The following is a 24,832-nucleotide window of genomic DNA, read 5'->3' as shown; positions in this document are numbered from 1 at the left end:
TTCCATGATAAAGATGTTAGTACTGACATACTGCCATAGGTAAGAAGAGGTCTCATGTTGGTGTAGTGTTTCTGATAGGATACTGGGTTGGTATTTCTGACATGTGGAACAGTCTCTAACTAGTTCCTCTATGTCCTTGTTGATACCAGAACACTGCTGTTTAGGCCAGTGTTTTCTCTATCCCTTGGTGGGATGAATGTATTTTTTGTAAGATGTCTAGTTGAAGTGAGAGGGGTATAATGATTTTGTTGCCTTTAAGGAGTATCCCATCCTGGAGCCCAATTTCATCCCTATAGTTCCAGAAAGCTTGTACATGAGAGTGGCTGTTGGATCGATTTACTGGCCATCCAGACATAACTGTGCTGGTGAGCTCTTTTAGTACTGGATCTTTGGATGTTTCTGCCTTGATATCTAGTAAGCGAGTTGGGGATGCGTTCAAGTGTGTGTTAAGTAGATGTATGTTGATGTCTACATCCTTGATTGGTTCCCCTGGGCTTGGTGACACCCTGGACATGCAGTCGGCTATTGGAATGGATTTTCCTGGATTGTATTTAACTGTGAAATCATAGCCTTGGATTTTGAGTAACATTCTTGCTAACCTTGGTGGTGCATTAGCAAGATTCTTTAGAGCTATTGATTCTAGTGGTTTGTGATCTGTTATTATTGTCACTGCTTGGCCCCATACATAGTAGTGGAATTTTTCCAGTCAAAAAGCCACTGCTAGCATTTCGCGTTCTATGTTAGAGTATCTTGTCTCAGGCCCTGACAGGGTTTTGCTTGCTAGAGCGACCAGCATTCCATTTTGGATAAGGGCTGCACCAAGTCCAACTGATGATGCATCTACTTGTATAGCGATCGATGCTTTTGGGTCAAAATATTTTAGCACAATCGCTTTTCCTACTTCGTCTTTTACACTGTTAAATGCCATCTGTTCCTGTTCCATTCAGATGAATTGTGTCTTTGTTAACAGAAGATCTCGGAGCGGCTTGATCAGCATTGCCAGTTGTGGTGAAAATTTGTTCAAGTAATTTGCTAGCCCAAGAAAGCTGACTAATTGCTGGATGATCGCCTTTATCTTCTTTGGGTCTGGTTTTACTGCATCTCTTGATATGACGTAGCCAAAAAAAGAGATTTCTTGTGTGCGGACCACTAGTTTGTCTGGGTTGAACTTGCAGTTCTTAGACTGAGCTCTTTCTAGGAGTTCATTGAGTGCTCTGCCATGATCGCTGCCATTCTACTCAAATCCAACAATAACGGTGTCGTCTTGAACACTCTTGACCCTTGACCCCATTGGGAAACGCTTAAACATATAGTGTCCTTCAGGAGTGATGAATGTCGTAAGTTCTCTTGATTTTTTTGTCCAGCTTCATGTTTCATAGCCTGATTTCAGGTCAACTATTGAGAACCATTTTACTCCATGAAGTCTGGAGATGATTTCCTCAAATGTTGGTGTAACAAAGTGTGGCCGCAACACTGCCTGTTTAAGTCCTTTGGGTCAAGGCATAGTCTGACAGATCCATTGGCTTTTGTGATGCATACGAAAGAGTTGACCCAGGCTGTCGGTTTTGTTACAGGAGTTATTATATCTTGGGCTACAAGGGAGTCTAGCTCTGTTTTGAATTTCTCTTTCAAGGCTATTGGTACCTGACGGGGTGGGTGTATTACTGGGGGTACTGACGGGTCAATCTTAATGCTGTACTCCTCTGGTAAGCAGCCAATGCCTTTGAATACATCAGCAAATTCCTTGAGTATGCATTCTCTCTCTTTCACATCTCCTTCTGGTTTTGATTGCTCATAGCGCCTGCGCCCACCTTTGCATTTATTTTTATTTGGGATCTTTTGTTCCTTATTCTTAATTCCGCATATGCCTCTCTAGCATGCGATTTTGCTGTTTTGAGTCCTGATATCATATGGAAGTATGCCTCTTTCGGTGAACAGTCATCTTCTTCATCGCTGTGTGCTGTTATGTTATGAGTGTTTCTATATCTTGGGGATTTTGTCGACCTTGGAGGTCTATCTTGCTTATAAATAGAGTCTTTTGTATCTCTGGTGTGGCAAACAACTGCAAAGTGTCCTGTCCTTTTTTTTGTTTTTCCTTTTGCTGTGCATTTGCCTCTGTAATGACCTTTTCCACAGAAGTAACATTTGTTATAATATTCCTTCCCCGCCTTTATTGCATGGGCATCTTCTGTTCTTTCCTCGGGGATCTGCGGTGCACTATGTGTGTTTTGTATTGCCTCCACCTGCTTCAGTGTTGCCTCTTCTGTCTCTGCAGCATGTAGTGATTCTGCGATGCTGAGATCCTTTCCTTCTTGAGTAATGCCTTTTGTGTGGACTTCATGTTCAGTCCAAAAATAAAAATGTCGATCAGAAGGGTTTCCTCGAAAGGGAGATTGTACTCGCACTGTTTCATTATTTGCCTTAATCTTTTTAAAAATCCGTGCGCTGGTTCATCAGGTGGTTGCCGGCACTATAGGAGCTGATATCTCGCAACACGAAAGTTTTACCTCGACTCTATGTACGCGCAAAATTTCTTGATGTAGTTTTCTATGTTGCACACTTCATCTGCCTCAAATTCAAATATGTCACTCAAATCTTGGCCTTCTATTCCCAACCATAGCAACAGATAATTCACTTTTACGTCCCCACTTATATCCTTGAGAGGTCCGTTGAAATGCAGCATAACCTGTCGGACGAATCTATCGAAAATCTTTTGGTAAATTGGTATTCTGCCAATCCATAGACGGAGGAGGTATTTGACATGCTATTGTTGATAAGGTGAATTATTCTTTTTTTTTTTTTTTCAAATTTTTTGTTATCGATTCTCAAATTGACTTTTTGGCGTACGATATTTGTTTTAAAGGGCAATATTTTATTTGTCTTCATTTTTTTTTTTTTTTTGGTTTATAAAGAGCAATAGTTTGTCTTTTTTTTGTTGTTGTTGGTTTAGAAAAACAATAATAGCAATATGAATAGCGAATCACCTATCTTTCACAGGGTCTTGTTCTGGCGTTTTTCGACAGCGTTTCTGTTTTTGTTTTGTTTCTTGTATAAGGTCCCTCAGTCTGTGACTTGTAGATTCACTTTACACCGTGACTTGTTTTGAGTTCCTGTTTACCGTCACTACGTGTAGACTGATGGCTCGATTGTTTTTTGTTTATCTTCTCTTTTTTTTTTTTTCGAATTTTCTACTACAACCGTAGATGTCTATAACTTATTTGCAACCACTTCTGATATCATGTTGTTTTATTCGTATGAATGGATTGTTATAGATTAACGAGGATGCAAAGGGAACTGAAATGAAACACGTTTATTTACTGAGGTATACAAACCGGAACTGGTGACGTTGAGCCCGAAACTGGAAGAGGGGATATGGGGAAGGAGTGGGAGGAGGGCTAGCTAGACTTTTATTGCTGATACTACAACATTCACATTTTACTAGAAAGGAATCTAATACTTTAATGCCACACTGTTCAAACATAAATATTCGCTTTCAACTCGAAAAGTACCCAATCGTTTTATTATACATTTTACAAATAAAAAATATTTCTTCTTAACTAGAAAGGAACACAATTCTTTTATGGTACAATATTCAGTTTTAACTGAACTGGAGCCCAATAGATTTATTGTATACTTTTCAGTTGAAATAATTTGCTTTTAACAAGACAAGAGACCCATACATCAATGAAACATTTTTCAGATGAAAATATTCACTTATAACAAGTGTGCCAGTTGGCACAGTTTAATATTCAAATTTAAAATCGTTAAATACAATTTAGGCGCGCAGTGCAATTGATTGTTTCGGCGCGTTAAAAAAATGAAAAATGACACCCACGCAAATTCCGGCGTGACCTTTATATACCAAAGGTGCGTACGTAGTTGAAAGAACCCCATGTGATGTCTTCCATCCAATGGAATTCCTCCTAGGACACATTTTAAAACTGATTTTCTAGAGCTCGTTTGGAGCCGATCAAATCGAATATAAACATGCACAAACACAAAATCTATCTCTTTAGTCTCTTAGCCTTTCGAGCATTCTTTCGTCTCTTTAAACTTTTCCGACTCATTCAACGCTTTCTCATATGGACTTACCACGCGTGCAAACATCAATTATTTCATTTCCACTGCTCCGCGCATTAATACTCTCTTTTAACAGACGAACATTAATATTGTAAATGTTACAAATTTGAACATTCAAAGAACACAAAAAAGAGACTCTCCATCTTTCATATGAACTCAAAAAAAGGAACTCTGAAATATTGAGAACTATGTTTTAACTTGTTATTGTTTGTTATTTCTATTCCAGAAATCAATCTCCGTTTGTGTTGCACATAAGATTTCTTATTTTTATTTTTATTATTTGTGGAGGAAGTCAGTTCCCCAAAAAAAGGCCAGGCGACCCCCACAAGTTGGTGACCCGACGCAGAAATCATATGCACAACGGAATCTTATAAACTATTAAACAACCATGACTCAGCGGAAAAAGCGACAATTTTTTTTCGACCACAATTTCAAGCTCCGCGTGATCGGAAAAAGTCAGTTGACAGTTTAAAGGCTTTGAAATCACTTTCGAGCGAAGAAAACAAACATGGAACCTTCCTGTGTTGAAAAACCTCTGGCAACGTTAACGGTAAATATACCAGCATTTAATCCTACCAACATAAAGACCTGGTTTATCCAAATCCAGGCCCTTTTCGATGCAAAGCGGATAACGTCTCAACGAACCAAATACTGTTACTTGGTGGAAAAACTCCCGGCAGACGTCGTCGAAGAGGTGGCGGATTTATTGGAGAATGTGCCTGAAGACAACCCATATGACGAACTTAAGAAGGCCATCTTACGACGGACGGGCTTTTCAAACGAAACAAGGTTACGCAATCTTTTCACCCAAGTAGAATTGGGAGATCGCACCCCGTCACAACTTTTGCGATACATGCGTACATTGCTAGGGGACAACAAAATGTCCGAAAATATAATGAGAAGTCTGTGGCTGGATAAACTTCCAGACACAACAGTACAAATCCTAGCACCCACAACGGAAGAGACAAATATTGAAAAACTCGCCGATATGGCAGATCGAATCCATGAAAATATGAGGCTCCGCAAAGTAAACTCAGCACAAGCACAGCAGAAACAGACGTGCGATGACGATATATCGGGACTAAAAATGACGGTCGAAAATCTCACTCGACAAGTGCAGGAATTAATACAAATAAACCATCGTTACTCATTTAATAAACGATCGGACTACCGAAAACGAAGTCTTAGTAGAGGTCGAAGCAACACACGGGAACGAGCGAACGAAATCTGTTTTTACCACAAAAAATTCGGCACACAAGCTCGGCGTTGCACTTATCCTTGTTCTTTTAAAAACAAGAATCAGGGAAACGAATATTCCGGCCAGTAGAGACGACGACTGTCGCTGGATTTTCCACTAAAGGTCGTCTATTTTTTATTCGTGATAATAATCATGGATATAATTTCTTAATAGACACTGGAGCTGAAATCAGCGTGATACCACCTCTACGTAAACAAAAAGCTATTCCACAGCCTTACCACCTCCAAGCAGCTAATGGCACACAAATACCGACATACGGTGAAAAATATTTAGACGTCAATCTCGGCCTGCGCCGCACATTTCCGTGGATTTTTACCATAGCCAACGTGACGACACCAATATTAGGAGCAGATTTCCTAGCACGGTTTAATCTATCGGTAGACATGACTAGTCGCACACTGACTGATAACCAAACAAAAATCGTAATTAAAGGTATCACCACAAGTCTACTGGGATTAGTTCTGCCTTACCTGAAGAGACGTACATTCGTCGGCTGTTTCAAAAATACCCACAACTTACTCAGCCATTCAAAGTCACGGATAATATTAAACATAATGCAAAGCATTATATTAAACCGAATAGACAACCCGTCTACGCCACCCCCAGACGTCTGAAGCCGGATAAGTACAAGATCGCAAAAGACGAATTTCAACGTATGTTGCAACAAGGAATTATCCGACCTTCCAAAAGTGCGTGGTCATCTCCTCTACACATGGTACAGAAAGCAGACGTGACAACATGGCGTCCATGCGGCGATTTCAGGAGATTAAATGCACAAACTGTACCGGATAGATACCCTATCACACACATTCACGATTTTGCAATCGGACTGCAAAATGCCACGGTATTTTCCAAAGTGGATTTAGTAAAAGCGTATTACCAAATACCGGTGGCGGATGAAGATATCCACAAAACAGCACTGACCACACCATTTGGACTTTACGAATTCGTCAGAATGCCATTCAGACTTAGGAACGCTTGTCAAACCTTCCAAAGGTTAATAGACGAGGTTTTTAGGGACCTCCCATTCGTATTCGCTTACGTGGACGATGTCCTAATTGCTAGTAGAAACCTCGACGAACATAAACAACACTTGGAACAAGTTTTTCAAAAACTGTCCCATTACGGTTTAAAAATAAACTTGGACAAATATATTTTCAGTCAGCAAGAAGTAAACTTCCTTGGACATTCAATTGATAAGGATGGTATATCACCATTACCCGAAAAAGTAAGCGCCATTACGGATTTTCCACAACCTACGTCTGTTAGACAAGTTCGTCGCTTCATAGGTATAATTAATTACTACAGACGATTTTTACCCAACTGTTCCACAATCCTTGCACCGTTAACGTCATTATTGAAGAACAAAACGAAAAACCAACAATTAAAACTGGAAGGATCAGCTTTAAAAGCTTTCCATCAAGCTAAAACTGCCTTAGTCAATTTCACAAAATTGAATTATATTAAGGACAGCGAAGAATCGAAGCTTACACTTACAACAGACGCGTCAGACATAGCTGTAGGAGCAGTTATAGATCAACTGACAGGGGATACAATGACCCCTATATCGTTTTTCTCAGCCAAACTGAGCAAGACACAGACAAAGTACAGTACCTTTTCAAGGGAACTATTAGCAATTTATTCGTCAATTAAACATTTTAGACATCTGTTAGAAGGAAGAAACTTCTGTATTTACACTGACCATAAACCGTTAACATATGCACTGCATACGCATGTAGATAAATATGGTCCAAGAGAAATCAGACACCTTGATTATATTGCCCAATATTCCACAGACATCAGATACGTCAAGGGGCAAGAAAACATCGTGGCAGACGCATTATCACGAGCTGCAATAACTTCACTAAATTCCAGTTCGTTAACTATGGAATTAATTGCACAAAAACGGAAAGACAGGAAAGACAACATCGCGATCGACCGAATTAAACCAGCATACATTGAGGAATACCCTCAGACAATTTCCCCATCAGAACAAATTCCCTTAGAACATGGGAGACCAGCAGAAAATGACGAGGACACCAAACCCACGACAAAAACGGGTAGGAAAGTCCACTGGCCGAAACATTTCAAGGAATACATTACATATTAAAAAAAAAAAATTTTTTTTCCAATCTGGGGGGAGTATTTGTGCCAGTTGGCACAGTTTAATATTCAAATTTAAAATCGTTAAATACAATTTAGGCGCGCAGTGCAATTGATTGTTTCGGCGCATTAAAAAAATGAAAAATGACACCCACGCAAATTCCGGCGTGACCTTTATATACCAAAGGTGCGTACGTAGTTGAAAGCACCCCATGTGATGTCTTCCATCCAATGGAATTCCTCCTAGGGCACATTTTAAAACTGATTTTCTAGAGCTCGTTTGGAGCCGATCAAATCGAATATAAACATGCACAAACACAAAATCTATCTCTTTAGTCTCTTAGCCTTTCGAGCATTCTTTCGTCTCTTTAAACTTTTCCGACTCATTCAACGCTTTCTCATATGGACTTACCACGCGTGCAAACATCAATTATTTCATTTCCACTGCTCCGCGCATTAATACTCTCTTTTAACAGACGAACATTAATATTGTAAATGTTACAAATTTGAACATTCAAAGAACACAAAAAAGAGACTCTCCATCTTTCATATGAACTCAAAAAAAAGGAACTCTGAAATATTGAGAACTATGTTTTAACTTGTTATTGTTTGTTATTTCTATTTCAGAAATAAACCTCCGTTTGTGTTGCACATAAGATTTCTTATTTTTATTTTTATTATTTGTGGAGGAAGTCAGTTCCCAAAAAAGGCCAGGCGACCCCCACACAAGAAAGGAACACAATATTTTAAGATAAATTTTTCAGATAAAAATATTCAATTTTACCTAGAAAAATGCTCAATACTTTTATTATACACTTTTCAGATAAAAAAAAAACAAAAAAAACATCTGCTTTTAACTGGAAAGGAACCCAATACATTTTTGTTACGTTTTAAGATCAAAATATTCAATTTAGCTAGAAATGAGTGCAATATTTTTATAATAGAGATTTCAGATAAAAAATATTTGCTCTTAAATCAGAATGAAGTCCAATACTTTTATGTTACACGTCTTTTGATAATTTTTTTTTTTTGCATTTAACTAGAAAGGAGCCCCAATACTTTTATGATGCACTTTCTTTATCATTTTAATTTACTGTCCCATATTTGTGTAAACTTTCTTCATTGTTTTTGGTTTCCATTAAAAACATTTGTGTTCTATTTTTGTACATGCCAAACAATTTTTAGACAATGCAGATTTCTACATCGATTGCAAGGGGAAAGATTTTTTATTTTTAGTATTGCAATAGCTGAAGATTCAACCTTCAACCTCCAGAGGAGTTTCACTTAGGACTGATTATTGCTTACCAGTTAATCTGCTATGCCATGGTTCATGTGGCTGGCAGAATGAGAATAATCTAAACTATGGATTAAATACAGATTTCCAAGTTTGATGTGCATGAAGAAGATTGGGCGGGAGGTAATCAGTCAAAACGTTGTGAGAATAGCATTCAAGATGTGAAGAGTAGTCTGAATAATCTTGATAACCAAATGGTAGTTGAAATATAGAAAAATCAAAGGTCAAAAGAACAATTACAGCAGATTTAACTTACGTTTAGCTTTGCAATCATGTGTGAGTTGGTGTCCCATTCTACTCAGCAAAGCTTTTGAAATGGCTCCTAAAAATAAGAGTAAACATAAATTGTAATTTAATAATACAGGAAATTACTGTAAAACTAAATTTGTGTGTGTATGTGAAATATATATATATATAATATATATATATATATATATATATATATATATATATAATATAATATATATATAATATATATATAATATATATAATATATATATAATATATATAATATATATATAATATATATAATATATATATAATATATATATATATATATATATAATATATATATAATATAATATATATATATATAATATATATATAATATATATAATATATATATAATATATATAATATATATATAATATATATAATATATATATAATATATATAATATATATATAATATATATAATATATATATAATATATATAATATATATATAATATATATAATATATATATAATATATATAATATATATATAATATATATAATATATATATAATATATATAATATATATATAATATATATATATATATAATATATATATATATATAATATATATATATATATATATAATATATATATATATATATATATATATATATATATATATATATATATATATATATATATATATATATATATATATATATATACATACTCATCCCCGGTGGGCTATCCAGGGGCCACAATCAATGGAAGGTCAGCTGATGGTCTGCTTATGTTGCATGTTTGGTGTTAAAGAGCATCTCTCCCCCCCTCTCTGGCTTTCTTACTCTTTCTATTTTCTCTCTGTGTGTCTCTATTAGAGAATAGAGAAAGAGAGAGGGAGAGGGAGAGAGAGAGAGAGAGAGAGAGAGAGAGAGAGGTGAATAACGTGGACAGTGGACACGTTTGCAAAAGAAGGGTCAGCTGACCAGATGACGTGGTATCATGTGATGAGGTTAGCTGATTCTTTCTTGGCAGTTGGGTTTTCGGGTGTTGAATAAGACAGACGGCTTTTCAGCTGTCCCCCCCCCTGGGCTGGGGAGGACGCGTACGTGTATCATCAAACAAGCAAGGTTCACCTCCATTCTGTGTCGACCTTTGGAAGGTGAATAAAAACTATAAAACCATTTCATCGTCTTGGAGTGAATTCTTCATCCAACAGGCCAGCTCCCCTCCAAGAGACAATGAAAACCAGAGGAACAACCGACGACACATGAATAAAGGTATGTTAAGAAATACATGTACACAAACACACATCCACGAAGACATGAACAATAAGGTTAGAAACTAGACGATCACGTACACGAATCTCCTTGACAAAATCTCCTTTATGACACCCCCCGAATATATAACATATTCGTTTTGGTGCTCGTGACTAAGTTCACATCATCGATGTGAAGTCGAACCTGTGTTTAAGAAATACGACGTGGAAACAGGTCCTTAAAAGGGAAAGGAGATTTTAAGACAAGAAAAAAACAAAAACAAAAAAAAAACAAAAAAACTATACAACACAATAAAATGTCTGGAAGAAAAAAAAAAAGAGAAAGAACATTATTAGAAAAAAAGAAGAAATACAAATCAACACACACACAACGATGGTCCGTTAAAACACTAAGTAATAAGGAAAAATAATAGTAAAGAGAAAAAAAAGAAAAGAAAAGAAAAAAAAAAATTCTGTGAGAAAAACAGTAGAATAACTTGGAAAAAAAAAACAGCTATAACGAAAGACAAACTGATAAAATATTGTTAATTTTGAATTAAACAGCAAGTGTAAAACAGAAGGACAGAAAGAAAGAAAAAGAAAAAGAAAATAGACTTGTTAGCTACAACGTGTGTGTCAGAAATGAGCCTGTCACCTTACTAAAAAAAACAAAAACATGTCAATCACGAAAGGTTTGTTGTTAATAATAATTTTTGTTGCAATTTTGAACTGCAAACTTCATGTGCTTTTAGTGAAAAAACAATATGAACTGTTGATGAAAAGACAATGATCATGTCCTGTAAAATGATTTTTTTTTTCTTTTTCGCTGATTGTGCGATTTTTTTCGTAGGAATTTTTTTTTTGCTGACGTGGACAAAATTTTGTTGTTTGGATTTTATTTATTGCTAAGATGGGACTTTCTGAATGCTTATAGGATATTTTTGTATTTTTTTCATTTATTTTCTTTATGTAATTGATGTGTTCTAAAATGGTATTGTGCAGGATTTTCTTACTCTGTGACATGTATTTTTTTTTCGCAGAATGGGGAGGTGGAATCTTGCTTGTGGGGTCTATGGAAAGAAGGATTAATAAAAGAAAAAATGTGTTTTTAATTAATTAAATAGTAATAATAAAATAGGGAGAAAGAAATAAGATTTAAACAGTGTAATAAATGATTTAAAAAAAAAAAAAAGTTTCGGAAGAGTCAAAGGTTCAGACGGTATTAATTTCAATTTTCGAAAAGTAGAATAAATGTTCTATTCGACATGAGTGACGTTTTGACCACATAAGTAAAAAAAAAAAAGAGATAAATATAGGGTTAAATAAACTATATGAAGAAATGAAAGAAAAAAGTGGGGCGTGAATGGAATTTAATTTCTGTGGCAAGCATGTTAGAATTTTGGAGAGGTGTTGAATTACATGGGTAGTTATTAATTTCATTATTCTCGGGAAATGATTCGAATTTTATTTTTTTTTTATCGTGATTTCTGTTGATTTTGAGTAGAACCAACATGGAGCAAGTTTAAGTACTTCATGTGTGGAAATCCGATGTTTTCCGTGAAGCTATGTGTCTTCAAGGCAGGTTGCGCTTACCGACTTTGGAAAAAAAAAAGTTTTTTCTGACATAGCAGTAAACGGAATGTATTCTGTCCAGCGTGAGCGGATCTAGTTGTAATCAACTTCAGAGAGCAAATGAAATGCCCTCTGACATGGCGTAAGGGGCAGAGGGGGTGCAATGGCTGACGTGGCCATTATGTTACGAATCGCTCAAGAGAAGATGAATGAAATATGTATGCAAGTACTTAGGAAAATAAAATGTTACCATATTGTGAATTAAAGGTACCAAAATTAAAAAAAAAAACCATGCTGGGTGAATTTAATTGGTATTATTAAATTAAATTATTTTGGAATAGATTTGGTTGGTTTAGTTATATTTTAGGGACGTTTAGCGCGTAGTTGCATTTTTTTTCATGAGAATTACAAGGCGATTAGGCTGTAGAAAGCAGTTTTTTCTGTTGTTTTATTTTTTTTTTATAAGCCACGGTATTGTCACAAATTAGAAAATTTGGCAGGGGAAATACTATTTTAGAGTAATGAGAACCCTGTTAAAACAATACTAGTGGTTCCAGTGAGTTGGAAGATGCCACGTAGGCCCAAGCAACGGCAATAAGTCTTGTCCAACAAAAGTCTGGCGTGCGAGGTCGCAATAATTCCTCAGGGTACGGAGCGACTGGACAGTCGGTACCAAGCCTAATCACAGGGAGATAGAAGAAAGGGAAAGATGCAGATTACGTAAGGGACAAGATAGAGCCTTATTATTTTTTTATTTTTTTAGAGGAATGTGTGAGGGATATCTGGGTTGGAATCTTGGGACTTGCTGGGAATGCGGAAAAATCACAAAGGGAAAACTACTTAGTTAGAAATCGATGGCGCATTAGTTAGGGAGTGATGATTCCGTATCTTGTCGGGTTCCAGGAACTCAAACAGGCTCCGAGTGAATCAGTGTGAAGGCGTATCTTGACTTAGACCAACCAAGGGAGTTAGTAGAAGAGCTTTGTGAAGTCCCGAAGTAGTAGATTGAATAGAACAAAGCTCCAGTAATAGGACCACTCAGAGAAAGACGTCAGGGCATTACAGTAAAGGAAAAAAAAACTGGGACTTAGGCCTATGCTGAAAGTCGAGAACGCGAGTGGGATGGTTGGGTCGGTAGAGCATCAGACTTTTAATCTGAGGGTCTGGGGTTCGAGTCCCCATGCGATAAAGCTACCACCAACATGGAGCATCCGACGTTCTGGTCGTAATTGCGATATGCTGGCCCCATTTCGAAAAAGTGATCGAAAATGGAGTCTCCATTTGTTTGGCCAAGTGGTCCAAATAAAGAGCAGAGTCAGTGGAAAATATCCAACAATGCGACCGCCTAGACAAGATGTATATCTGCAAAGCTGTATCTTTGTCTAACTTGGAAGCAAGTTAATGTCTAGGGGGGACTTTTGAGAAGCAGCAGAAGGGTTGATAGTGTTGTAGAAGAGTACTGGTGCCTGATCTTTCTTGGAAAAGGGGTGAGTCCGGAAAGTGAAAAAATAAAGATGTACTTCGGACATAATTATTTTTTTTAGTTAGTTAGTTATTAAAAATGTATGGCTTGCCATACATTTTGATAAAAAAGGGGTGGAGGAATGTTAAAGAGCATCTCTCCCCCCCTCTCTGGCTTTCTTACTCTTTCTATTTTCTCTCTGTGTGTCTCTATTAGAGAATAGAGAAAGAGAGAGGGAGAGGGAGAGAGAGAGAGAGAGAGAGAGAGAGGTGAATAACGTGGACAGTGGACACGTTTGCAAAAGAAGGGTCAGCTGACCAGATGACGTGGTATCATGTGATGAGGTTAGCTGATTCTTTCTTGGCAGTTGGGTTTTCGGGTGTTGAATAAGACAGACGGCTTTTCAGCTGTCCCCCCCCCTGGGCTGGGGAGGACGCTGACGTGTATCATCAAACAAGCAAGGTTCACCTCCATTCTGTGTCGACCTTTGGAAGGTGAATAAAAACTATAAAACCATTTCATCGTCTTGGAGTGAATTCTTCATCTAACAGGCCAGCTCCCCTCCAAGAGACAATGAAAACCAGAGGAACAACCGACGACACATGAATAAAGGTATGTTAAGAAATACATGTACACAAACACACATCCACGAAGACATGAACAATAAGGTTAGAAACTAGACGATCACGTACACGAATCTCCTTGACAAAATCTCCTTTATGACACCCCCCGAATATATAACATTTGGTATTCTGCATAATAATACAAGAAATTAATGTAAAAATAAATGTTTGTTTATATGATATATCTATATATATACCTTATATATATATATATATATATATATATATATATATATATATAGTCATCCACATACAGTACTGTTTCGCTGTTTCACAGCTCATCAGTGCGGCTAGACAGGCAACTACCTCAAGCCAGGATTGAAACCCGACCGTTTATACGGCAGTCAAGGCTTCTAACCATTACGCTATTGGCGGCTGCTTGAACGAGTAGTGAGTTTAACAATGTTTTGATATCGTCCGAAATACCTCCGCTCCATTTGTTTACACAAAGAGCGTCGCTTATATGCTAATGGTAATTCGTTTTTCACTTCTCAATATGCTCAACTCAAGGTGAGGAGCACTATAGTCATCCACATACAGTACTGTTTCGCTCTTCTTCTTCTATCTTCTATATAAATAAAATGAACTCATTTTTTCCCCCCCCGTCTGATTTTGACATTAATAGGATTAAAAATCAAGATATTTCATGCAAATATAATATGCACAAACGGCAGAACAATATCTGAGGTGTGTTATAGGCTTACTATTTCTCAAATTCCTCGATAATCTTAGATTTCTATACTTTTTCTGCTGAGAAGTCACGGCCAAAATCGGTTAAGATCAATGGAAGTGGTAAAATATTTTCTCTCTAATAAATTCCTCCTCCCCCTGCCACCACTTAACACCGTTTGGGGATCGTTCACAAGGAACAGTTGAGAAGAGAACACCGGTTTGGCTTCGTAGTTCTTTCATGTGAAGTTATTTAAAATCACTAAACTAAGCTGCAGTGCTCTGTGGCGTAGTGGTTAGCGTGCTGGACAATTCACATTATATTTTCACGTTTGCGCCGACCTACCCTAGTCGTATTTTTTTTTTTTTTTTTCCTAAACAACTGGAATGGACTTTTCTTGGTGGCCGAACTGTTAACGTTGCAGATGTTTTTTTTTTTTTTCACACTTTATTTTCCTACTTTTACTCATGACTCCGGGTTTGATCCTTCCTACTTACCTACCATAACATTTTTTAAAACTCCCCCCCCCGTCCCGGAAACAAACACTCGGGCAACGCCGGGTACCCCCGCTAGTATATATATATATATATATATATATGTTCAAAGGAGTGAAACCATTTGTTATTTTTTCATACTTTGTTTAATAAATATTATTTTTGTTTTTTCAATTATTATTATAAGTTGGGGGTATATATCTTCAAACACATAGCAAAATATTTTGTCTGACTCAACCAAAAAAGCAAACTAAGCAACATACTAAAAACAACAAAAATAATATTCTTGTATCTCAACACAGACCCTAATCCATAACCCTATTTAGTCTTCTTTACATACAACCAAATTTTATTCCTTGTACCGATTTTTAACAACATTTGACAGAACCTCCTGATATTGACTCCCTGTGACGTGAAGACTTGATATTTTCATAGTAAACTTTGCTTTCATATAAGCTGCATCGTCTGAAGAGGTCTCGAATTACTAAAAACTATATATATAAATATGCTCATGACTACTGATTATGTAAATCAAAAGTATATATATATATATATATATATATATATATATATATATATACATATATATGTATACATATATATATAAGTGAAATAGTCTGTGTATCTGTCTGTGTGTGTACATTTCCCTACCAAATTACTCAGTCAATTTTCAGTCTACAGACTCGAGATTTGACATAAGTACTGAGATTTGGGAAAATCTTTTTAATCGGTTTTCAGCTAAAAGTTTTTATGTCAAGGATTTGATCTTTGAAAACTCTACCAAACTCATCCATCAATTTTGGGTCTAAACACTTGAAATTTTAGATGTAGGTTCCTTGGACATGGATCAAACTTTTAACTTGATTTGAGCGCAAAACAATAAATGTTAAGGGGTCAAAATTGGAGTCAAAGTTAAAAAAAATTTACCTCTCAGTCAAATTTAGTCTAAACATTTGAAAGTTTACATAAAGTGTATTCAGACATAGAGCAAGCTTTTAATCGGTTTTTGGCCAAAGATTTAGCTACCAAGGGGTCAAAGTTCAAAAGATTTGACCTTTGCGGTCTCTAGCAAACTATTCAGCAAATTTTACGTAAAGGGTATTCAGATATGCAGTAAATTTCTTAATCAGTTTTTGGGCGAAAATTTGGTTGCCAAAAGGTCGAAGTTGAGAGAGTTGACCTTTGCAGACTCTACCATATATATATATATATATATATATATATATATATATATATATATATATATATATATGCACATAAAGTTATGAACAGTATATAGGGCTCAAGCAAAGCTGGGCTGAACTGCTAGCATATATATATATATATATATATATATATATATATATATAGATAGATAGATAGATAGATAGATAGATAGATAGATAGATAGACATGATGAGATTAGGGATGTACCGATTAGCAAATTGGCTGATTACTGATTAATCATCCTTTGATAATCGGCCAATTACTGATTAACCGGCCGATTTATCAGCCAATTTTGTTGTCATAAATGATACTAATATTAATTAACTTATATTGTAAACAAAGACAAGTTAACTCCCTTTTTTGTTTGCCAGTGAAAATTTATCAAAACTACATGCATCGGTTACACCATATTATCAAATGACAAGCATGACCTGCTGTTAACATGTGCACTGAATTTGAGGCAAATAGATGTAAACATATGAAAAAATTCCCTCCTTCCTATCGAATTAACATTATTATTTTTTACTTTAAATCACTGATAAAGAAAATTATTACTTCATTTTTCAGTTTTCATGTTGAGCAATTGTATAGTAAATTGCGGCGATGTACGAACCAAAAATAAATCATTCTTCATCAATCATACTCTTGTTCCTCATTTTTGGACTCTTGCTACCATTACAGATATATTTTTATTTTTCTGGTTTAGATACCGCATATTTTATTGAGATAAATTACTAATTAGATATTAGACATAAGTCATTTAATTACGTAAAAAAATAATTAAACATTGACAACTTTCAATCATTATGGAAACCAGATTCTATTGGAAGTATTTTGATGTCAATCCCAAGAATAAGAATACAGCTGTCTGCAAGTTATGTCAAACCATGGTAAAAAGGGGTGGGAAATCAGCAAAAACTTTTACAACTTATCCATCTTAAAAATGTTCATCCAAAAGAAGCAAAAGTTGTAGATAAAAAAGGAAGCAATGAATACTCAGGGACAAACATTCCAGGAACAAGTTGGAGCGACTCTGAGCCTCCAGTGAAACACCAAACTACTATAGAATCAATATTGGCCAAAAAGAAAGTTTGGGATATTAATGACCACAGGTCACAAGAGATCCATTATCTGTAACATCTGACATTGGATTTAATAGGCTTATTGCAAAACTTTGTTCAAATTACAGTATTCCATTAATAAAGTACTTCACTCTAAAATAATTTTCGGTCAATTTTTACAATGTGCCCCAGCATATTATAAACACCCCAACCTCCCCATGTTAAGAACGGCTTTCGGAAGAAACACCTCCCCAACCTCCACGTGTTAAGAACGGCTTTAGAAGTTGGGGGAGTGTTTATTCCAAAAGCCGTTCTTAACATGGGGAGGTTGGGGTGCTTATAATACGCTGGCGCACGTGGTAAAAATTGATCTAATTTTCAATATATTTACAAAAATAAGACAAATTGTCTCTTGATGAAATTAGCAGCATTTTATGAACTACAGACATTTGGACAGCTACAAAATGTTCCCATTTTTAGTTTGACAAATCATTCAATTCAAATGACTTTGAACAGTGCAGAGCTGTGCTTAGAGTTGTTCTATGCACAGACAGGTGCAAGAATAAGTGAAAAATTGTACAATGTTCTAGATGAATATAAAATCTTCAAAGTTTTCTTATTCTTGCGGGATTCAGGAACAAATATGGTTGCTGGTGTCAGGGAATAAGGTTTAGAATCACTATCATGCTTCATACATACATTGTAACTCATTATTTTCCCAACAGGCTCTTAAGACAATCATTACAACTAACAAAAATATAGTCTCTCACTTCTCAATTACTCTCCATTAGCAATTAGTAAATTAACTGAAATACACAATCAGCTTTATTTGGAAAAACATAAACTCATTCAAGATGCTTAAAAGAAATTTAGAACAATGAAAAGCTTTTGTAATGCATGTTGTTGATAATAAGATTCCTTCCTCAACAACTTATAAATGGGGACTTGTTCAAAAAATTGCTCAGTTATTGAGACCATTTGAAGAAATCACCAAAGAAGCAAGCCACAGAACTTGAACCATATAGATGATAATACCTACAATTTTAGCTTTAAGGTTATTTCTTGTAAAAGCTGTCCAACCTAATTCTAATATTTCTGACTTGAGTCGAATCCTTACCACTGTTGGACAATTCAGGTTATCAATGGAAACAAGATTTTCATCCTACCTAAATCATAAAAACTTGTGTGTGTCTATTTTCCTAGATCCAAGATTCAAATTTAAATTTCCAAAGAATGACATTAAGAATTGGATTCTACATCTTTTACTTTCTACTGATGATAATGAACAGAATCAGCAGGATACACTTCTTACAGCTCTGTTGAGAGTCAAGAAGATTAACGTGAAAGTAAAACTGTATTTCTTTTAAACCTGTTTGATGAATAAGCTTCAAATCAGCCTACAGTAACCAATCAAAACTTAGAGCATGTAGAAGCTGAGTTAAACCTTGAGATTGCAACTACAAGAATCACAATCTAAACTTATGCTTAAGTGCACAAAATAACTTGATCATTATGTAACTTTACTATTACTTGCAAGGGGTGATGATCCATTTCAGTGATGGAAAAAGACACACGAGACCTTACCACTGCTAAGTAAACTGGCGTCAAAATATTTAAGTGCACCACCTTCATCTGTGGAGAGTCATAGACTCTTCATTACAGGTGGTAATGTGTATGAAACTATGAGGAACAGGCTGTGTCCTGAGAATGGAGAAACTCTAATGTTTCTACAACTTAAAAGTATTAAACTTTAAATACTGAGGAGACTATGAGAGCAGAGGAGGCAGTGGTCTGGCTTTTAAAAATAGAAAGTAGACTCTCTTTGTGGAAACCTACAAAAATATTTGCTAAAGCCAGACCTAGGGGAGAACCTGTTTGCTTATCATGTCATTAAAGCTGAATAATATCTATCTATCTATCTATCTATCTATCTGGCATGATTTAAGTCCCTATCTATCTATCTATCTATCCATCTATCTATCTATCTATCTATCTCTCTCTCTCTCTATATATATATATATATATATATATATATATATATATATATATATAATATTTTTAATAATAAATATTTAAAATTATTATCCAAATATGTATACCTTTCATCCTTGCAGAATAGTCAGTGTGAATATCACTGTCCAGCCAGATTCGCATGATTCAAACCCTGGACATGAATGACTTTTTAGATCAAATCCGACATCCCCATCAATGAGGCCACCTTTCCTGTGATCAATTGGATCACCAACAATATCACTATTCTACATTGATTTTTTTGGAAAATTCATAAAATGTGAAATGTTTGAAAAAACATTGTTCTTGCATAACTACAAAGAATATATCTCTTTATGGATAATAAAAATGTAAAGAGACTTAATATTTTGCCGTCTATTCACATTTATCTTTATCGTGTATACTGACACTATGTGAATTAAATGGCAACACTGTAGAAAAAAAATTGCTCTTTTCCTAAAAGCATAAATATGTATTTTTTATTTTGGAAAACAAAATGAACATAAATCTTTTTAATTGGATGTATAATTTATTTTTTCTTACCATTTAAACTGAAATGTGTATTTGTCCCATGAACAATTCCATCAACATGTTCATCAACGATATTTCCTTGCACTACAATCAAGTTGATGCCATTGATGTTAACGTTAAAATTCTTATCTGTAAAAAAACAAAAACAATTTTCATAAACATGAGAAAATGTCTACATATTGTATATCTCTGTTGCAGGTGGCCAATAGGTTGAGGATGCCAATCGACCAGAGAGCTAAGAAAGTAGACACAGGTAAAAACAAAAAAATTGGTAAAGAAGAGATGACAAATGCAAATGAACCGTTATAAAAGAAATGTACTTATTTCATCATAAATACCAAAGGAAAAAGGTAGAAGAACTGGAGGAAATTGATTGACAAAAATTCTGGAAACAAGAAAGCCGAGGAACCGGAAATGTTGTACCTGGGCAGCAGTGGAGACTGGATGGACAGAAATGTGCAGTGCTGAATAACTCGAAAGACTGAGAATGTGGAAATTGGATCCTGGACAGCATAGAATGATGTCACATAGAAATTGATGTGGATATCCCTGAGGTGTAATGAGATACTCAGGTAGGTCTGGTCCGTGCGGATGTAACTGAGAGCTATATCGACAGGAATAGTAGTTGCAGAAAAGGCAGGATCCTTGAGCTAGGCATTGACAATTACTGGAACAGAGGGCTAAATGTTGAATGCCGGAAGCTACTGAGCACCGAAACAGAGAGTGAGGATCAATGGGCACTGGAACAAGAAGTTGTAGGCTATTGACAGGAACCAATGGAAGGAGCTAGGACAAGCAGAAGTATGAGCAGGTGCTGCTGGAGAAAACTGCTGAAAGTTGCTGGAGCATGAGGTGCTGGAAGCTGCAGAAGTGAGATGGAGTCATAGGAACTTGAAGCTGGAGAAGTGAGCTGCGGCTAGAGTTGCAGGACACTGCAGAAGGCGGAGGAGGAAATGAAGGAGTGAACTGATGCAGGAACTGGACATGTAGCAGTCGGAGCTGGAGAGAATAGTTACAGTCAGGCAGATGAAACAGGCAGCAAGGTATGGAAGAGAAATCACGTTTCTGTAGTTTGTGAGCTGTCCTAAAAAGGGCAATTTGATTTGTTGCTGCTGGTGTTGTTTTCCACCACTTCCTAAACTCAATGCTGGCCAAGCAGTTGGCAGTGGGGCATCTCAGCCTCTGGGATAATTTTTCTATTTACTTCCTTCCAACTACAGGAAGATATGACAAAAGGTTTGGTAAATGGGGAAAGTGAAGCCAGCACCCCTAAAGGAAGAATACGCTGGGCATTTAAAAATTGCCTAGACAGACCCATCTGCATTTCTTGATAAGGGCGGGGCAGCCAGTAGGCAATTAACTTACTCACCCCGAACAATGGTAGGCAAGTCTTAACTTCAGGCAACAAAAATGTCATTTAAAAAATGGTCTAAACTGTTGGCTTTGGAGCCGGAATAAAAATGTCAAGCGGAATTCTTTATTTGTTTCCTTCTCATCACAAGAAGATGTGACAGAAGTTCAAGAAGATGGGAAAAGTGAAGCCAACACTACTAATGGAAGAACACTTTGGCCATTTCAAAATTGCCTGGGCTGATCTATTGGCGTTCCTCAATAGGGGCGTTTAAGGTGTAAGCAATCAACTTAACCCTCCTCTCCCCGAAAGATGGGAGGCAAAGGCCTGGGAGGGTGTATTATACCTTGTTAGTATTACTGGAAAAAAACACAACAGATAGTTGCTTGGATTTGACAGGATGGTTTATTTCTTAGGAACCTCTCCACTCAACGATACAGATTGTCTCTCACTGAGGCCACTTGATGTATATAAAAGACTTTGTTATTAAAGAATTCCCCCATCGTTGAAGATAGAAGAGGATTTAAGTCCCTGCATCCATTAATATTAGGGTAGGAAGAAAGTTCTTGCAAAATTTTTAATTTGGATTTCAAATGATGTATTTTAAAATAAATTTTCATTATAACTTTACTTCATAAATCATTTTAAAGAGCGTTTTTCACTTTATCTAATTGTTTAAATTACAATTGTTTTAAAACATGTCTTCTTTTCAAAATGTTGAATACAAGACGGAAAAAAAGCAAATTGGCACAATTTTCTTATTTCAATTCAAGCTAGGTTGAAAAGCTGCTGAAACAGCTCACGATATCAATGAAGCATTTGGCCCAGGAACTACTACTGAATGCACAGAACAATGGTGATTTAAGAAACTTCGTGGCAGCGACAAGAGTCTTGAAGATGATTAGCGTAATGGTCGGTCATCGGATGATGACAACGATCAATGAAGAGCCTTAGTCAAAGTCAATCCATGCAAAACTGTTTCAGAATTTGCTTCTGAATTAGACTAACATATACAACGATTTCTAACCACTTGAGAGAGATTGAAAATACGAAAAAACTTGATAAATGGGTGCCTCATGAATTGAACAATAACCAAAGAAAACCCCATTATGAAATGTCATCTTCCATTTTTTTTACACAAGAACGATCTATTTCTAAACCAGGTTGTGACTTGTGATGAAAAGTGGGTTCTTTATGACAACCAGTGATACTCAGCTCAGTGATTAGATGCAGAGAAAGCTACACAACGCTTCCCAAAGCCAGAGTTGCACCAAAAGAAGGTCATGCTGACTGTTTGGTGATCTGCGACCGGTTTCATCCATTACAGGTTTTTTAATGCAGGCGAAACCATTATGACAGAAAAGTACTGTCAACAAATTGATGAAATGCATGAGAAACTTCGACAACAACACCCAGCATTAGTCAACAGAAAAGGCCCAATTCTCCTCCATGATAATGCCCAACCGTACGTTGCTAAACCGATCCTGAAGAAGTTGAATGACTTGAGCTACGAAACTTTGCCTTATCTGCCATACTCTCCAGACTTCTCACCTTCTGACTACCACTTTTTCAAGCATCTCGACAACTTTCTGTGTGAGAAATGCTTAAAAACCTGATATAAAAAACACCTTCAGTAACTTCATCGCCACCAGAATGCAAAATTTTTACGTTAATGGTGTAAATACACTTGTTTTATTTTTATATTTAGTTAGCAAAAGTGTGTCGATTCTGATGGTGCTTATTTTGATCAATAAATTTCTGTTTGAACCAAGATATGTTCATCTGAATTTGAAAGTTAAAAGCCACAAGAACTTTCTTGTCAACCTAATATATTAACGTTAATTGTGTTTTCTCTACATTCCCTACTTTTTTATAATCTTCATTGGGTTAGACTACCCTTGGATCTGGAGGATTATTATGCCTCTCATGAAAAAATTTTTTTTATATAAATTCTTTTGGCATCTTTCCGTTTTGAAGAATGTTTAAAAGTTCAGTCCCACATGGTTCTCTCTTAGTGAGTGAATTGGCAAGCTGGATCTTCTCTGCACCATTTTAAGGACACCAAGTTGTTGTACTGCATTTCACAGAGAGCAGTAATGTCAACATGCAAACACATATATCATCACTAGTTTAGTAGACTGTAATGTTTCAATAATGTTTTGTTGCCCACAAAAGTTGTGATTGGTAGTCTGCTTTACTCTGTAGTTAAGAGATTGGCTAACAGCTCCCTAAACCTTCTAGTAAAGCCAAACCTTCAGCTGTTATCGTTGATCTAACCAACTCTCCTTATGTTTTCAGCCTGCCAGACCATGGGGCAGCAATTTCTAAACCTATCCTCAACCATATCAAGTAATCCTCAACACTGCCTTTTCCATCATTGAAGTTTCCTAGAGCAGAATCTATATAAACAAAAACTTCCCAATTGTTAACCTTGTTTCTCTTTTTGCTGTGAGTATAGTTGGGTGGATTTGATTTCTTTTAAGCATCCAACTGTTTTTATCACTTGTATCAAGTCACTAACTGTTTGATTGAGTTCAGTGCTCATGTCAACCATTTTAAAAGCTAGATTGGGGTTTGAACCTTATATAGTCCAATTTACCTGTCTAACTATTCTTTGGTATAGTGTTTGCTCTTTTGGGTTGAGTTGATCAAACTTCTAAGGAGTCTTTCCTGGCTCCAGCCGTGGATGATCCAAATTGTATATATAACCTGTGTGATCCACTGTTATACCATCAACTTCTTATGTAATCCAGAAACCAATTTAAAGTCTTCATCTTCAATTTTTCCAGCCAGGAGTCTTGTGCATAACTTATTGATTATTGTCTCAAAATATTTATTACTCGCATGGGAGGAATCATCTATATGGCAACTTATAATATCTGACAGTCATCCATTCTCTGTCCTCATAAACATAGCAGAGTCAAGTTTTGACTGTGTAGATCCCAAGGAGAGGAGTTCATTTCAGACACTAAAAAAATTTGACTGCCACCATCTTTGAGGCCATATAAGCCATAACTCAGTTTCCAAATAAAACCTTTGAGGGTGCTGATCTCTACTAGTGGTTGAATAAACACATCACAAGGTTATATCGCATATCCCTCCATATTTACATAAATTAACCAGAAACCAGCAGGAGCAGCAGCAGTGACAATAATGGCGATGCTAAGACGAACCCGGTTTGTCAATACAAAATAAATGAACACACTAAACACACACGATAACATCAAAGCCCATTTTTTATATACACACATCAACGGAATAACTCGCACCTCACTTCAACAAAGAAAACTACCAGAGGAAGCTGTACATCAAAAGAAAAATCAAAATACAAAACACAAACATCACAGCAGACGCAACTACGGCAGCATATAAACACAAATAATTATCTCACAAAACACTACAACACCTACTAGAACGCATTCACAACTTTCTTAGCTTTAAATTGATATAACACATGTATACAAACACCAAACAGACGACTCCCTACAACACATTAAAACACAAAAAAAAAAAAACACAAATAAAAAGCGAAAACGCTGACCAGTGATAAAAGCCGCCTTTTGTTTACAACTACGTCTGCATCGGAAGTATAAAAATGACAGCTTTTTCGACAAGTGAGCAGATCGGCCCAGCATGTCAAGC

The 24,832-nt window shown here is 36.0% G+C and overlaps 1 protein-coding gene across 3 annotated transcripts in view; it reads right to left on the bottom strand.

Moving 5' to 3' along the window:
• LOC145254817 (protein mono-ADP-ribosyltransferase PARP14-like) overlaps positions 1-24,832 on the bottom strand; it is a 99,261-nt gene that overhangs the window by 31,048 nt on the left and 43,381 nt on the right. For all 3 annotated transcript variants that reach the window (XM_080113643.1, XM_080113645.1, XM_080113644.1), the window contains 2 exons: positions 19,852-19,968; positions 8,992-9,057 (listed from right to left, as the gene is read on the bottom strand). In XM_080113643.1, the coding sequence (XP_079969769.1) occupies positions 8,992-9,057; positions 19,852-19,968 (183 nt within the window). The remainder of the gene's footprint in view (positions 1-8,991; positions 9,058-19,851; positions 19,969-24,832) is intronic.

This window comes from Euprymna scolopes, chromosome 30 (genome assembly GCF_053919585.1).
Source record: "Euprymna scolopes isolate OS-2025 chromosome 30, ASM5391958v1, whole genome shotgun sequence".
NCBI classification, from domain to species: Eukaryota; Metazoa; Mollusca; class Cephalopoda; order Sepiida; family Sepiolidae; genus Euprymna; species Euprymna scolopes.
The sequence above is the reverse complement of the archived record's forward strand: the minus strand, read 5'-3'. Positions and strand labels throughout refer to the sequence as shown.